Raw genomic sequence first — 16,094 nt, forward strand, 5'->3', positions numbered from 1 at the left:
TTAAGATGGCCCCAGGGATGCCTGAAGCTCGTGTGCCGTGTTCACAGAGCTGTGTGTTGCATGGGCGCTGTGTGTGTGTGTGCCTGCTCGCGTTCCCGAGAGCGGCTGGTGAGCTGCTGCTGTAGTGCACACACACACACACACACGCCTGGCAGGAAACGCCGTGTGTCCTGTGTGACCGTGTGCGGGGCTGGCATGGGCTCGGAGCTCCTGCAGCCGCCGCGCCGGGGCTGAGCCGGGTGTGCGGAGGGGCAGGGAGCCCAGAGCAGGGTGTGCGTGAGTGTGAGTGTGTGAGTGTGTGAGTGTGAGTGTGTGCGGAGGGGCAGGGAGCGGCAGCCCAGAGCAGGGTGTGCGTGAGTGTGAGTGTGAGTGTGAGTGTGCACTGTGTGTGTGTGTGAGTGTGCACTGTGTGTGAGTGTGTGCGGAGGGGCAGGGAGCGGCAGCCCAGAGCAGGGTGTGAGTGAGTGTGAGTGTGAGTGTGCACTGTGTGTGTGTGTGAGTGTGTGCGGAGGGGCAGGGAGCGGCAGCCCAGAGCAGAGTGTGAGTGTGAGTGTGAGTGTGCACTGTGTGTGTGTGTGTGTGAGTGTGTGCCCTGTGTGTGAGTGTGTGTGCGGAGGGGCAGGGAGCGGAGCAGCAGCAGCTCACCATGGGTGCACAGCCCAGAGCAGGGTGTGAGTGTGCCCTGTGTGTGTGTGTGAGTGTGTGTGAGTGTGTGAGTGTGTGAGTGTGTGAGTGTGTGAGTGTGTGTGTGTGTGTGTGTGTGTGTGCCCTGTGCGTGTGTGTGTCCGCGCTGTCCCCATGCTGTCCCCATGCTGTCCCCATGCTGTCCCCATGCTATCCCCATGCTATCCCCATGCTATCCCCATGCTATCCCCATGCTGTCCCCATGCTATCCCCGTGCTGTCCCTGTGCTGTCCCCATGCTATCCCCATGCTGTCCCCGTGCTGTCCCCGTGCTGTCCCCATGCTGTCCCGTGCTGTCCCGTGTGTGACGGTGCGCTGTCCCCGCAGCCCCATCCAGCATGCTGGTGAAGGACGAGTACGTGCACGACTACGAGGGGCAGCCGTCGCTGTCGTCGGCCGAGGGCCACTCGGTGCAGACCATCCAGCACCCGCCCAGCAACAGGGCCAGCTCGGAGCCCTTCAGCGCCCCGGCCATGCTGGCCCCCGCCGAGGCCAGCACCACCAGCACCACCAACTTCCCCAACATTCCCGTGGCCTCCACAAGTAAGCTCCTGGGTGGGCTGGGCGTGGGGATGGTGTGCAGGGCAGCCTGAGTGTGTGTGTGTGTGTGTGTGCTGCAGCTGCTGCAGGCCAGCCCCTGGGCATGCAGGGCAGCCTGTGTGTGTGTGTGTGTGTGTGCTGCAGCTGCTGCAGGCCAGCCCCTGGGCATGCAGGGCAGCCTGAGTGTGTGTGTGTGTGTGCTGCTGCAGGCCAGCCCCTGGGCATGCAGGGCATCTTGAGTGTGTGTGTGTGTGTGCACAGCTGCTGCAGGCCAGCCCCTGGGCATGCAGGGCAGCCTGAGTGTGTGTGTGTGTGTGCACAGCTGCTGCAGGCCAGCCCCTGGGCATGCAGGGCAGCCTGAGTGTGTGTGTGTGTGTGCTGCTGCTGCAGCTGCTGCAGGCCAGCCCCTGGGCATGCAGGGCAGCCTGAGTGTGTGTGTGTGTGCTGCTGCTGCTGCTGCAGGCCAGCCCCTGGGCATGCAGGGCAGCCTCTGTGTGTGTGTGTGTGTGTGCACAGCTGCTGCAGGCCAGCCCCTGGGCATGCAGGGCACCCTGAGTGTGCTGCAGCTGCTGCAGGCCAGCCCCTGGGCATGCAGGGCAGCCTCTGTGTGTGTGTGTGTGTGCTGCTGCTGCAGCTGCTGCAGGCCAGCCGCTGTGCATGCAGGGCAGCCTCTGTGTGTGTGTGTGTGTGTGTGCTGCAGCTGCTGCAGGCCAGCCCCTGGGCATGCAGGGCAGCCTCTGTGTGTGTGTGTGCTGCAGCTGCTGCAGGCCAGCCCCTGGGCATGCAGGGCACCCTGTGTGTGTGCTGCAGCTGCTGCAGGCCAGCCCCTGTGCATGGCGCCGGGGGGATGCAGTGCTGTGGCCCGGCAGCGTTCCTGTGCCACCCCGAGCCGTGCCTGTGCCAAAGGGCCGCACAGGGCGCCGCAGCAGCTCAGCCATGGTGGTTCACTGTGCTCCCCCAAGGACAGCCCCAGTTAATATTTCCAGAGCAGGGTGGCTGCCACCCGGGCACTGCCAGAGAGCAGTCACACACTCATCGCTTCACTGCCACGGCAGCAGAGCAGCGAATGCGTGTGCTGAAAGGAGAGACCCTGGGCTGCTCCCTCTCCTGCAGCGTGAGCACCACTGCTCCCCTCGCGGGGTTCCCTGTGCTCCCCCGAGGACAGCCCCAGCCAGTATTTCCATTGGTGTGCTGGAGCGCTGCCACGAGGGTTTTGACACCTCTCCCTGTGCCTGGTGCAGTGGGAGGGGTCGGTGTCGCAGCACCGTGTTTGTCAAAATGAAATGCTGCCCAGGGCCAGCCTGCAGGCCAGCAGAGCACCCCGAGCACCCCGAGCACCCCGAGAGCTTTCACACCGAAGATGAGTGAGCATCGCTGATCTCATTACAGATCCGAATTGTGGGGACGCGGTGCTGTGATACGCTCGTTAATTTCAGATGATGAGATTTTGGCTAAAAGTACTGATGTTGGTAACTTCACCATGTCTGTATTTGTCTCCAGCAGAGATAAGAAGGGCATGGGTAGTTAATTGTGCTGCCTTTGCACCACACTTTATAAGTCAGTAACCTTTTCTCTTCAGTGCCAGACTTGCTGGAGGCAAGTGGACGTGAAAAAAAAGTCAATTTTTATGTTTTACTGCAAGCTCTCAATATGTTAGATTGTGCTAGCCACAGCATTGAGAGTGCAGTGTAATTGTGAAAGTGTTGGTAAGTTGAGTGTTAGTGGCTGAACTGAAGCCTTGTGCAGTCAGATTTTGTTAACCTGTTCTGAAATATCTGTAGTTTTCATCTTAGACAATTCTTGAAATATTTATTTGAGAGGAGGGAGAGAAGCCGCGGGGGCTTTCCGAGTGCAGCTTTACTGAAGCAGTGTTTACCACAGCGAAATGCTGCCCAGAGTGCTTTGGAGGAGCATGGCTGTGAGTGAGTGTACTCCTTAGGAACAGTAGTTAAAACATGCTGAAAACAAGCGGCTCGCCGGGCCTGTTTGGGTTCACACCAAACCTTTCCAGCCCTGTTACCCAGTCAAACTGCGACATCCCCTCTTCCCTGTCACCCTGCAAAATGAGATGGACCAGGACAAGGTGCGGGTGCTGGGCAGAGCTCTGTGCCTTCTCCTGCTCCCGAAGGGTGAAGGGGTCAGAGTTCCCCGGTGCAGAGTGCTCTGCCTCGAGCCTCCTGCGGGCGCAGGAGAGGGACAGAGGCCGGGCCGCGGCAGCGGGGCCCTGCAGTGCCCTGCCGGGCCGTGCCCTCCCGCCCGCTAGCGCTGAGCTCTTCTCGACCCGCCTTTTGGAACGCTCACGAATAGGTAGTGTGTTCTTTCACCAGGTCAACCTCCCAGTATATTGACAGGTAGCCATAGTGATGGACTCTTACAGATTGCTTCAGGGCCCCAGCCAGGAGCTCAGCAGAATGGGTTCACAGCCCAGCCAGCCACTTACCACCACAGTGAGTATCCCCCCGCTCCTGCGCCTCTCCGCTTCCTCAGCCCGGTTTCCAAAAGCCCAGGAGCAGCAGAGGACGAGCAGGGGATGAGGGCGGCTGGCTCGGGCGCCCAGGGCCGTTTGTCTTTGCAGACAGCACCACCAGCTGGACGGGGAGCCGGACGGCCGCCTACACGCCCAGCATCCCGCACCACCAGAACGGCCACCTGCAGCACCACCCGCCCATGCACCCCGGACACTACTGTAAGCGCCCCCTGGGGTCCCTCTGTCCGCCTGTCCGCCTGTCCTGCCGCCCGTGCCAGCTGCGAGATGCTCTGGCAGCCCCGCTCCTGTGCCCTGTCCCCTCAGAGCATCCTCACAGCCCCTCACATCTGCCTGTGCTCTGTGCCCTCACAGCCCCTCACATCTGCCTGTGCCCTGTGCCCTCAGCATCCTCACATCTGCCTGTGCCCTGTGCCCTCAGCATCCTCACATCTGCCTGTGCCCTGTGCCCTCACAGCCCCTCACATCTGCCTGTGCCCTGTGCCCTCAGCATCCTCACATCTGCCTGTGCCCTCACAGCCCCTCACATCTGCCTGTGCCCTGTGCCCTCACAGCCCCTCACATCTGCCTGTCCCCTGTGCCCTCAGCATCCTCACATGTGCTCTGTGCCCTCAGCATCCTCACATCTGCCTGTCCCCTCACAGCCCCTCACATCTGCCTGTGCTCTGTCCCCTCACAGCCCCTCACATCTGCCTGTGCCCTCACAGCCCCTCACATCTGCCTGTGCCCTGTGCCCTCAGCATCCTCACATGTGCTCTGCCCTCTCAGCCCCTCACATCTGCCTGTCCCCTCACAGCCCCTCACATCTGCCTGTGCCCTGTCCCAGCTGTGCTGGCAGCTCACAGTCAGCCCCAGGGGCTCTCCCCGCTGCTGCAGCACCACCAGGAGCTCGGAGAGCTGCAGCAAAGCTCAGTGTGGCACCTGAAATGGCTCTGTTACACCCAGGAGAGCTCAGTGTGGCACAGGAAATTGCTCTTACACCCAGGAAACCTCAGTGTGGCACCTGAAATGGCTCTGTTACACCCAGGAAGGCTCGGTGTGGCACAGGAAATTGCTCTGTTACACCCAGGAAGGCTCAGTGTGGCACAGGAAATTGCTCTGTTACACCCAGGAGAGCTCAGTGTGGCACCTGAAATGGCTTTGTTACACCCAGGAAGGCTCAGTGTGGCACCTGAAATTGCTCTGTTACACTCAATTAACTGAGCAGCACCGCCTGGCCCAGCCTCTCCTGCAAAGCTTGGCAGCCCCACGCTGACCCATTTCCCGAGCACAAGAGGAAGCTGATGGTTTTTTCTTTCAAAACTTGGAAATTCCTGCCTGTTTCTGTTTTTTAGAGGTTTTGCAGTCATGCTAAGCTTTGGAAGACATGTCCATGCACACTTTAAAAACTGCCAGCTTTAGAGAACTTAGTGAACCTTGCACAGTGAAGTATTGCCAGTTCACAAATACAGTAGCACACAGACTTGAAAATATTCTTCATGTAGGAAAAAGGACAAGAAACATTTCTTTTAAAGTACAGGAGATGGGGAAAAAAAGTGGTCAAGCTTCTGTTGTAGGGGTCTAGCACAGGAAATGCACTGTAGGGCTTTAGTAGATAAAAACCTCCCACACAAATGAAAGGTTTCTAAATTTCGTAGCAAAAAGCTTGAGTAGTTCTTTATTTTGTAATGCAGTTTTTGTTAGAATGTTCCCCAATATTGGAATATATAATATGTATTCTGTGTTAGGAGGCAGAGCACAGATCCTGGTGTAGATCAAGGTGGTGTTAGCGGAGGGGAGAGTGCGCTGTAAATTAACCTTGGAATGTCTTTTCAGCCTGTGTCTGTCAGTAAGGCCGCGGCTCAGGCGCAGTTGTTAGGGTTAATTCCTTCACTCAGTGAGGGCCCTGCTTCACTCTGGTGTTATTTGTCAGGGATGGCAGGGCGCGAGGGGCTGCTGTGCAGAGGCTGTAAATGTTCTTGGCACGCGTGTCCCTCCAGAACGGGTGCCTGTGCCTGGCTGGCGATGCCACACCGAGCTTTCCCTGGGAGCCTTCCCTGGGAGCTTTCCCTGCGAGCTTTCCCTGGGAGATTTCCCTGGGAGCTTTCCCTGGGACCTTTCCCTGCGAGCTTTCCCTGGGACCTTTCCCTGGGACCTTTCCCTGGGACCTTTCCCTGGGACCTTTCCCTGGGACCTTTCCCTGGGAGCTTTCCCTGGGACCTTTCCCTGGGAGCTTTCCCTGGGACCTTTCCCTGGGAGCTTTCCCTGGGACCTTTCCCTGCGAGCTTTCCCTGGGAGCCTTCCCTGGGAGCTTTCCCTGGGACCTTTCCCTGGGACCTTTCCCTGGGAGCCTTCCCTGGGAGCTTCTCCCGGTGCTTTGGTGCCTGCCCTGGCCCCTCGCTGCAGGAGCTGCTGTCACTGCCATGCCCCGTTGAGCCTCTCCTGCCGCTCCCAGAGGGCACACACTCACCCACCATCCTGTGCAGTTCGTTTTTCCTTGGGAGATGTGTTCTCTGGGGCTTCCCCTCCATCCCGAGTGGTTGTTTCTCATGGTTGTTTCTGGTGGTCCAGCCCCCGGCACGCTGGACAGCTTGGGCTGCAGTTGATGAGGGTACTGGGGGGTGGTTTCACAGGGAAGCACTTTGGGGGAGAAAACCTTGGTTTTGCTGGTGTGAAGCTAACTGCTTGTTCTCTCCTCCAGGGCCAGTTCACAACGAACTCGCATTCCAGCCTCCCATATCAAACCACCCTGGTGAGTAAAGCCTGACAGCTGCGGCGTGCAGCTCGCGGGGGACGGGGCTGGGAGCAGGAGGGGACCCTTGTTTGCACGAGTCCTGTTCTAAACGGGGCACAGCAGCTGTGAGGGGGCTGGGTTCAGGTGCCAGGCTGAGCCCTGCAGCCCCGAGAGCAGCCCTGGGCTGGGCTGGCTGTGCCCAGCTGTGTCTGGGGCTGTGCCCAGCTGTGTCTGGGCTATTCCCAGGTGAGCTGTGCAGCCCTGGGCTGGGTGTGTGTGCCCAGGTGTGTCTGGGGTGTGCCCAGCTGTGTCTGGGCTGTGCCCAGGTGTGTCTGGGCTGTTCCCAGCTGTGTCTGGGGCTGTTCCCAGCTGTGTCTGGGGCTGTTCCCAGCTGTGTCTGTGCTGTGCCCAGCTGTGTCTGGGGCTGTTCCCAGGTGAGCTGTGCAGCCCTGGGCTGGGCTGGCTGTGCCCAGCTGTGTCTGGGGCTGTGCCCAGCTGTGTCTGGGGCTGTTCCCAGCTGTGTCTGTGCTGTGCCCAGCTGTGTCTGGGGCTGTGCCCAGCTGTGTCTGGGCTGTGCCCAGCTGTGTCTGGGGCTGTTCCCAGCTGTGTCTGGGCTGTTCCCAGCTGTGTCTGGGGCTGTTCCCAGCTGTGTCTGGGCTGTGCCCAGATGTGTCTGGGCTGTTCCCAGGTGTGACTGGGCTGTGCCCAGGTGTGTCTGGGGCTGTGCCCAGCTGTGTCTGGGCTGTTCCCAGCTGTGTCTGTGCTGTGCCCAGCTGTGTCTGGGGCTGTTCCCAGCTGTGTCTGTGCTGTGCCCAGCTGTGTCTGGGGCTGTTCCCAGGTGAGCTGTGCAGCCCTGGGCTGGGCTGGCTGTGCCCAGGTGTGTCTGGGCTGTTCCCAGCTGTGTCTGGGCTGTTCCCAGCTGTGTCTGGGCTGTGCCCAGGTGTGTCTGGGGCTGTGCCCAGCTGTGTCTGGGCTGTGCCCAGATGTGTCTGGGCTGTTCCCAGGTGTGTCTGGGCTGTGCCCAGATGTGTCTGGGCTGTTCCCAGGTGTGACTGGGCTGTGCCCAGGTGTGTCTGGGCTGTGCCCAGGTGTGTCTGGGGCTGTGCCCAGCTGTGTCTGGGCTGTTCCCAGCTGTGTCTGGGCTGTTCCCAGCTGTGTCTGTGCTGTTCCCAGCTGTGTCTGGGCTATTCCCAGGTGAGCTGTGCAGCCCTGTGCTGGGTGTGTGTCCCCAGGTGTGTCTGTGCTGTTCCCAGCTGTGTCTGGGGCTGTTCCCAGGTGTGTCTGGGCTGTCCCCAGCTGTGTCTGGGCTGTCCCCAGGTGTGTCTGTGCTGTTCCCAGCTGTGTCTGGGCTGTCCCCAGGTGTGTCTGGGCTGTTCCCAGGTGTGTCTGTGCTGTTCCCAGCTGTGTCTGGGCTGTCCCCAGGTGTGTCTGGGGCTGTTCCCAGCTGTGTCTGGGGCTGTTCCCAGCTGTGTCTGGGGCTGTGCCCAGCTGTGTCTGGGGCTGTTCCCAGCTCTGTCTGGCCCCATTCCAAGCCCCTCCAGGCCCCACAGCCCTGCAACGGAGGGCCTTGCCCTTCCTGCGTCTTGTGCTGCTGTTCCTCTCTGGCCCTCATGGAAGCTCACCATGGCTTCACCTGGCGGTTCACGGGGTCCCTCCTGCTGTCCAAGCTCTCTCTGCTTCGGGTTCAAGGTGATATTTTGTGTTTAACAACAGTAACACTGTTCCCTGCAGAGGTGGAGCTACAAAGTTGAAAAGCCAAAAAGTTAAACTTGTTTTTACCCAGACACTACAGCAGTGCCAGGAATTGAATGTTGGTAGCTGCCGGGCGAGGTTAACTGTGGCTGGATCGCGTTTCCCGTTGTTTGGTGGTGATTTCACCCTGTCGAGGCCTCGTTGCCCAGGGCAGCTGGGCTGCCCCAGCCCGGGAGTGTCCCAGGCTGGGCTGGAGCACCCTGGGTGCCCGTGGCAGGTTTGGAGTGAGCTGAGCCCCAAGGTCCCTTCTGACCCAGCCCATCCTGGCATCCCGGGATTTGCTGGTGCTGCCCGGCTGTGCTCCCCTCGGTGGAAATGGAGCCTTGCAGGCAGCAGAGGTGCTGAGCTCCCCAGAACCCTCCGTGGCCAGAGCTTATGGCAGCTCTGGGTGTGCAGGGAGCACACAGCAGCCAGGGGTGTGACAGGCAGCTGCTCTGGGTGTGCAGACACAGCAGCCATGGCTGTGACAGGCATCCCTGGGTGTGCAGACACAGCAGCCATGGCTGTGACAGGCATCCCTGGGTGTGCAGACACAGCAGCCAGGGGTGTGACAGGCATCCCTGGGTGTGCAGACACAGCAGCCAGGGGTGTGACAGGCATCCCTGGGTGTGCAGGGAGCACACAGCAGCCATGGGTGTGACAGGCATCCCTGGGTGTGCAGATACAGCAATCACAGCACACAGCAGCCATGGGTGTGACAGGCATCCCTGGGTGTGCAGACACAGCAGCCATGGCTGTGACAGGCAGCTCTGGGTGTGCAGAGGCGATGGGCACTCATGCAGGAAATCACCGCGTGTGCCTGGCCAGCTGTCGGTGCCTGCGGGGCTGTTGGGGACTCGGGGCAGGGCCCAGGAGCCCGGCTCTGCTTTCCTCGCCAGGCCGATGGCTGCAGAAGCCGTCCCTCCTTTGCGGCCGGCGTTGGGGGCAGCCCTGTGCTCGCAGGCTCTCAGAGCTCGCCGTGTGCTCCGCTGCCGCCTCGCTGGTGCCCCTGGCTCTGCCCTGCCCGGGCCGGTGCCCGCTCAGCGAATGTCTCTGTGTTGTTGTTCCCCACGTGCCGCTGCCCAGCCCCGGCAGGCTGCTGGCCCCTGCTGAGCTGACACGGGCGCGTGTCGCTGACGCCTTTCAGGAAAACCCCTTTGCCAGGACCCTTTCTCCTGAGACGCTGGGAAGCTTCAGCTTCTCCATGTTTACCGCTTTGGAATGTGACTTGGAGAATTGTTTACCCAGCGCGTGAATTGTTTTTACTTGGTGACCAATGGCAGCCACCTGTGTCGAGGCTGCGAGCAGTCACAAGATTTTATTGTCATTCCTTTCTTCCCTTTCCTTCTGATGAAATCCTTTCTTCTGTTCTTTTAGTACAGTTTTAATATATCATTTTCTTTTAATATAGTAAAAGATTTTTTTTTAATTTAAAAAGATCTTTTAAAGATTTAAAGATATTTATTTACTTTATTAAATATAATTAAATTATATTTAACATAAATATAATTGTCTTTTAATCTATCATAAAATAACATCATAATTATCATAATGTATCATAATATTTAATATATTTAAAATAATATATAATATATATTTATATATAAATATATAATATAATTATATATAGTAATATAATTATTATAAGCATAATAATTATACAGTTGTTAATATTTATATATTATATAATATTTAATATACTTAATATAATATCACAATAATTATCGTAATTATCATAATATTTAATATATTTAAATTAATATATAATATCTATTTACATATAAATATATAATTATATATAGTAGTATAATTATTATAAACATAATAATTATACAATTATATTATTAATATTTATATATTATATATTTAATACTTAATAGAATATCATAATAATTATCGTAATTATCATAATATATCATAGAATAATATTATGAAATCAGCCTTCTGAGGCACAGAGTCAAGATTCTCATCTCCTCCCTCGTCCTGGGTCCCTGAGAACACCCCCGAGGTGCAGAGGGGTCGCCGGTGCCTGCACCAGAGCTGTGCCGGGGCTGGTGTGGGTGCAGGTGGCTTCTCTTGCAGGGTGGTGTGGCGGGGCGGTGAGCCTCTCCTGCAGGGGCTGAGGCGCAGCAGCCTCGGCGGGTGTGAGCTGGGACGCAGGCGCTGCGCGGGTGCTGCCGCGGGCCGGGCGCCCTGCAGCACGCTCACGGCGCCCTCGCGCCCGTTCTTGTCCAGCCCCAGAGTACTGGTGCTCCATCGCCTACTTTGAGATGGATGTGCAGGTCGGGGAGACCTTCAAGGTGCCCTCCAGCTGCCCCATTGTCACCGTGGACGGGTACGTGGATCCCTCCGGAGGGGACCGCTTCTGCCTGGGACAGCTGTCCAACGTGCACAGAACAGAGGCCATCGAGAGAGCGAGGTACCCCGGCCCTCCTTCCCTGCCTCTGGAACCTGGCACTGCCCTGCGTGTGCCCTGTGTGTGCCATGGGAGTGTGTGTGTGACCCCAGTGTGCCCTGTGTGTGCCATGGGAGTGTGTGAGGGACCCCAGTGTGCCCTGTGTGTGCCCTGTGTGTGTGTGAGTGACCCCAGTGTGCCCTGTGTGTGCCATGGGAGTGTGTGAGGGACCCCAGTGTGCCCTGTGTGTGTGTGAGTGACCCCAGGTGTGCCCTGTGTGCTGGGAGTGTGCCCTGTGTGTGTGTGAGTGACCCCAGGTGTGCCCTGTGTGTGTGTGAGTGACCCCAGGTGTGCCCTGTGTGCTGGGAGTGTGCCCTGTGTGTGTGTGAGTGACCCCAGTGTGCCCTGTGTGTGTCATGGGAGTGTGTGAGTGACCCCAGTGTGCCCTGTGTGTGTGTGAGTGACCCCAGGTGTGCCCTGTGTGCTGGGAGTGTGCCCTGTGTGTGTGTGAGTGACCCCAGTGTGCCCTGTGTGTGTGTGAGTGACCCCAGGTGTGTCCCTGCGCTGCCCCTGTGTGCGTGCAGGTGGGTTTCAGCTCTGCACACACCTCAGGGTTTTGTGGGAGTGGCTGCCGTGTGCGGATTTTCCAGAGGAGCAGGGAAAGGCCGGCACGGAGCTGTTGGGCTCTCCTGCCCTCTCGCCGTGCCTGTGCTGCCCTTTGAACTGGAAGCACACAGAACCGAAGCAATCCTGCAGCTTTTTCTTCTTCTCTTTGGGAGATGGCAGAAAACGATGCCTTGTCTCCAGAAATGTCACACCGTGACAGTCAAAGCCAAACAAACGAGTGAAACGTGGCTTTGTGGGTGTTGCAGAGTGACTCTGTGAGACACAGAGCGCTTGTGGGGCTTGCAGACGTGCCTGTGTTGGTGTCCCGGGTGCTGCTGTGTGATCAGCTGTGCCTGGTGTGTGATCAGGGGTGCTGGTGTGTGCTCAGCTGTGCTGCTGTGTGCTCAGCTGTGCCTGGTGTGTGCTCAGCTGTGCCTGTGCTGCTGTGTGTGCTCAGCTGTGCCTGTGCTGCTGTGTGTGCTCAGCTGTGCCTGTGCTGCTGTGTGCTCAGCTGTGCCTGGTGTGTGCTCAGCTGTGCTGGTGTGTGCTCAGCTGTGCCCGTGCTGGTGTGTGCTCAGCTGTGCTGGTGTGTGCTCAGCTGTGCCTGTGCTGCTGTGTGCTCAGGGGTGCCTGTGCTGCTGTGTGTGCTCAGCTGTGCTGGTGTGTGCTCAGCTGTGCCTGTGCTGCTGTGTGTGCTCAGCTGTGCTGCTGTGTGTGCTCAGCTGTGCTGCCGTGTGCTCAGCTGTGCCCGTGCTGGTGTGTGCTCAGCTGTGCTGGTGTGTGTGCTCAGGGGTGCCTGTGCTGCTGTGTGTGCTCAGCTGTGCCTGGTGTGTGCTCAGCTGTGCTGCTGTGGCTGCAGCCTGTGCTGCCACCCCTTCCAGGGGCTGCTGCAGGTGTGTGCAGTGTGTGCAGTGTGTGCAGTGCTGACAGCACGTTTCCCTGCGGGTGTGTGCAGTGTGTGCAGTGTGTGCAGTGCTGACAGCACGTTTCCCTGCGGGTGTGTGCAGTGTGTGCAGTGTGTGCAGGTGTGTGCAGGTGTGTGCAGTGTGTGCAATGTGTGCAGTGTGTGCAGTGCTGACAGCGCGTTTCCCTGCAGGTGTGTGCAGGTGTGTGCAGGTGTGTGCAGTGTGTGCAGGTGTGTGCAGTGTGTGCAGTGCTGACAGCGCGTTTCCCTGCAGGTGTGTGCAGTGTGTGCAGGTGTGTGCAGGTGTGTGCAGTGTGTGCAGGTGTGTGCAGTGTGTGCAGTGCCGCTGACAGCGCGTTTCCCTGCAGGTGTGTGCAGGTGTGTGCAGTGTGTGCAGTGTGTGCAGGTGTGTGCAGTGTGTGCAGTGTGTGCAGTGCCGCTGACAGCGCGTTTCCCTGCAGGTGTGTGCAGGTGTGTGCAGGTGTGTGCAGTGTGTGCAGTGCTGACAGCGCGTTTCCCTGCGGGTGTGTGCAGTGTGTGCAGTGTGTGCAGTGCTGACAGTGCGTTTCCCTGCAGGTTGCACATTGGCAAGGGCGTGCAGCTGGAGTGCAAGGGCGAGGGTGACGTGTGGGTGCGCTGCCTGAGCGACCACGCCGTGTTTGTGCAGAGCTACTACCTGGACAGGGAGGCGGGCAGGGCCCCCGGCGACGCCGTGCACAAGATCTACCCCAGCGCCTACATCAAGGTGGGTCACCGCTGCCACGGGGCGTCCCTGCGGCCGCGCCAGAGCCGCGCCGAGGCCGGCACATCCCTGCCAGCAACCTGTGCTCACACGCCCTGGCACAGAGCCCAGCCTGCCCCCGCGCGTTTGGTTGTGAGCCCGGAGCAAGTTACCCTCCTGAGATGAAGATCACAAAGCCATGACAAATAAAGTAGAATGATGGCGAAGTTATCATGGGGTGGAAAAGCAGATTTTGGGGTTTTTAGAATGGGGGTTCAGGGGGCAAGATGGAGGAATCTGGGCGTGCCCAGCCTTTCTCCAGCTTCTTCTTGGCCTCCATGTTCTAGGTGATGGTAGCACTTTTGGATTGGTTTAGAGTAGAAGCTCCCTGTCTAATATAGTTATTGTAAATATTGTACAGGTAGCTTTTAGTATAAAGACATAACAGCAGTGTGCCTCTGTCTGACCTGCTGGACAGACCTCAGCAGGACAGGAGAAAGAATTTTATAGATAAGATGCAATAAACAACCTTGAGGCCAAGAAATGAAGAGCCCTGACTGCCTCTTCAAGCCCCAGGCTGGGAAAAGAGACTTTCTAATGCATCTCGGGGTCACTTTGACCAGCTAGAGACCCTGACAGGAGGCATTTATAATAAATAAATATTTACATAAAGCCAACCTCACCCTCAGAACCCCTAACAAGTTCCATTTGTCGTTCACCTAGAGGGGACTTTAGAAATGACTGTGAACTGAAGGTGTCATCTGGGCACTATGAAAGTGGGGTTTGTACTTCGTCACAAGCAGCTTTGGTAGCAGTGCTTTATATTTTTAGCCTAACAGGTTTAAATTAACTGCAGCTAAAATTTTCAGCCTTGTGTTTCTTGGAAAAGAACATAATCTGTTTCTTTTCTCCCAAAAAAAGCAGAGTTGTGAAAGTAAATATAAATGCAGCAGAAGTGTAGGGCGTGTGTCGAAGTGCCACGAATGTGAGGTGACACAGGGGTCAGAGAAAGCTGCACAAAACAAATGGTTTTGAGGGGCTCTTACCCGGGTGTGCCTCTGACAGACTGTGAGCTCACACAGACAAGCCACACTCGCAAAGAGCCGCTCTCGTGTTCATCTGCTGGGAGCTCTCAGTGGTTTGGTGTTCTCACCATCGGTTTTGGAGCCAGCTGTGCAGGGAGGGTGAAGGGAACCCCACGCGCTCTGAGCGTGAGCTTTCTAATATAGAAACAGAGTTCTGAACGTGCATGGTGGCAAATGTGACCCCAGAGGTACAGAATGGCCCAGCCTGAGGCCCGCAGCCCTGCACTGTCAGTTGCTGGTGCTTCCCTCACACAGACCCCGCCACACTCCAGTGCGAGAACGTGGGACCCGCTGGCTTTTTTAAATGCCCGTTTTTCTGGAAATCCTGGGATTTAACAGAGAAGCAGGGGTTTGATGTGCCTGTGGCACCCTTCAGACTGTGGTCTGCACAAGGTGCTGCTCGGGGCAGTGCTGGTGACAGCACGAGCAGAGTCCATAGGGATTGGATCAGGGCTGGAAGTGCTGGCCGTGCCGGGGTGGGGGGAGAATTGCTGCTCCCGGGGACAGCCCGGGCTGGGCTGGGCTGGGCTGGGCTGGGCTGGGCCGGGCTGGGCCGGGCCGGGCCGGTCCGGTGCGAGGGGCAGCGGCGGTGACCCGCGCGTGTTCGTGTTGCAGGTGTTCGACCTGCGGCAGTGCCACCGGCAGATGCAGCAGCAGGCGGCCACCGCCCAGGCCGCCGCCGCCGCGCAGGCCGCAGCCGTGGCCGGCAACATCCCGGGGCCCGGCTCCGTGGGAGGCATCGCCCCCGCCATCAGTGAGTGCCGGGGACACCGCGGGGACGCTGCGGGGACACTGCGGGGACACTGCGGGGACACTGCGGGGACACTGTGGGGACACTGGGGGGACACTGGGGGGACACTGCGGGGACACTGCGGGGACACTGGGGGGACACCGCGGGGACGCTGCGGGGACACTGCGGGGACACTGCCGGGACACTGCGGGGACACTGGGGGGACACTGTGGGGACACTGGGGGGACACTGGGGGGACACTGCGGGGACACTGCGGGGACACTGGGGGGACACTGCGGGGACACTGGGGTGGGGTGGAGACACTGCGGGGACACTGGGGGGACACTGCGGGGACACTGCGGGGACACTGGGGTGGGGCGGGGACACTGTGGGGACACTGTGGGGACACTGTGGGGACACTGGGGTGGGGTGGGGACACTGCGGGGACACTGGGGGGACACTGCGGGGACACTGGGGTGGGGCGGGGACACTGTGGGGACACTGGGGGGACACTGCGGGGACACTGGGGTGGCACAGGGACACTGCGCGGACACTGCGGGGACACTGTGGGGACACTGTGGGGACACTGGGGTGGGGCGGGGACACCGCGAGGACACTGCGGGGACACTGGGGTGGAACAGGGACCATGGATGGGACAGGGACCCGGGGCTGGCACAGGGACACTGGGGTGTGACAGAGACCCGGGGCTGGGACAGGGACACTGGGGTGGCACAGGGACCATGGCTGGGGCACAGTGGGGCTGTCACTGACCCCTGCCGAGGGCAGTGCCATGGTGTGGGGCACAGTGGGGCTGTCACTGACCCCTGCCCAGCACAGTGCCATGGTGTGGGGCACAGTGGGGCTGTCACTGACCCCTGCCATGCTGTGGGGCTGTCACTGACCCCTGCCATGCTGTGGGGCACAGTGGGCCCATGTTCTCGGCCCAGCCCCTGCCCCACGCTGCCCTCGCCCCACGGTGTTTGGGCAGGGCTGTGTGTGGCCGTGGCTGCTCCGTGTCCCCCAGCACAGCAGAGAGCAGAGTCTCTGTGCAGGGTCACACAGCCACAAGCACAGGCACTGCTGGCTGCCCAGAGCCCAGCTTGAGAAATGTGCTCCTGTTGGAGCTGATCCAAACACCACTGCAGACACATCACGGGTCGCTGGGCCCTTGGCCAGGTGTAGGAACACTGCTGCTGAGGATCTTGAGGAGGGCTGGGGCTGGTTTTTTCTCTTCTTTATTACTGTTATTCTGGGCTGGCGTTGCCCTAGTTCCTAAATTCTGGATTCTTGAAGTTGTTCCAAAGTACTTTAGAGCTGTGAGTGCTTAGGTGAGCCAGGCTTGCCCTGTGTGCTGCGGGATTCCTTGTGCTGCCCTGTGGCTCCCTGCAGCTGCCCTGCAAATTGTTGAAGGCATTTTGGGGAAAGTTTGTCACTTCTTTCTCTTAGCCATACTTGTGATTTGAAATCTGGCAGCTGTGTTTCCCTTTCTGCTGTGTCAGCC

At 58.6% G+C, this 16,094-nt stretch overlaps 1 protein-coding gene across 5 annotated transcripts in view; it reads left to right on the top strand.

Moving 5' to 3' along the window:
* SMAD4 (SMAD family member 4) overlaps positions 1–16,094 on the top strand; it is a 39,003-nt gene that overhangs the window by 17,237 nt on the left and 5,672 nt on the right. For 4 of the 5 annotated variants that reach the window (XM_071425882.1, XM_071425885.1, XM_071425884.1 and 1 more), the window contains exons 5-11: positions 1,011–1,226; positions 3,551–3,670; positions 3,799–3,909; positions 6,389–6,439; positions 10,388–10,571; positions 12,634–12,802; positions 14,479–14,617. In XM_071425882.1, coding sequence (XP_071281983.1) covers positions 1,011–1,226; positions 3,551–3,670; positions 3,799–3,909; positions 6,389–6,439; positions 10,388–10,571; positions 12,634–12,802; positions 14,479–14,617 — 990 coding nt within the window. The remainder of the gene's footprint in view (positions 1–1,010; positions 1,227–3,550; positions 3,671–3,798; positions 3,910–6,388; positions 6,440–10,387; positions 10,572–12,633; positions 12,803–14,478; positions 14,618–16,094) is intronic. The other variant, XM_071425886.1, reaches the window with a different exon arrangement.

This window comes from Agelaius tricolor, unplaced genomic scaffold, assembly GCF_023055355.1.
Source record: "Agelaius tricolor isolate 1412-34295 unplaced genomic scaffold, bAgeTri1.0.p SCAF_4, whole genome shotgun sequence".
NCBI lineage: Eukaryota > Metazoa > Chordata > Aves > Passeriformes > Icteridae > Agelaius > Agelaius tricolor.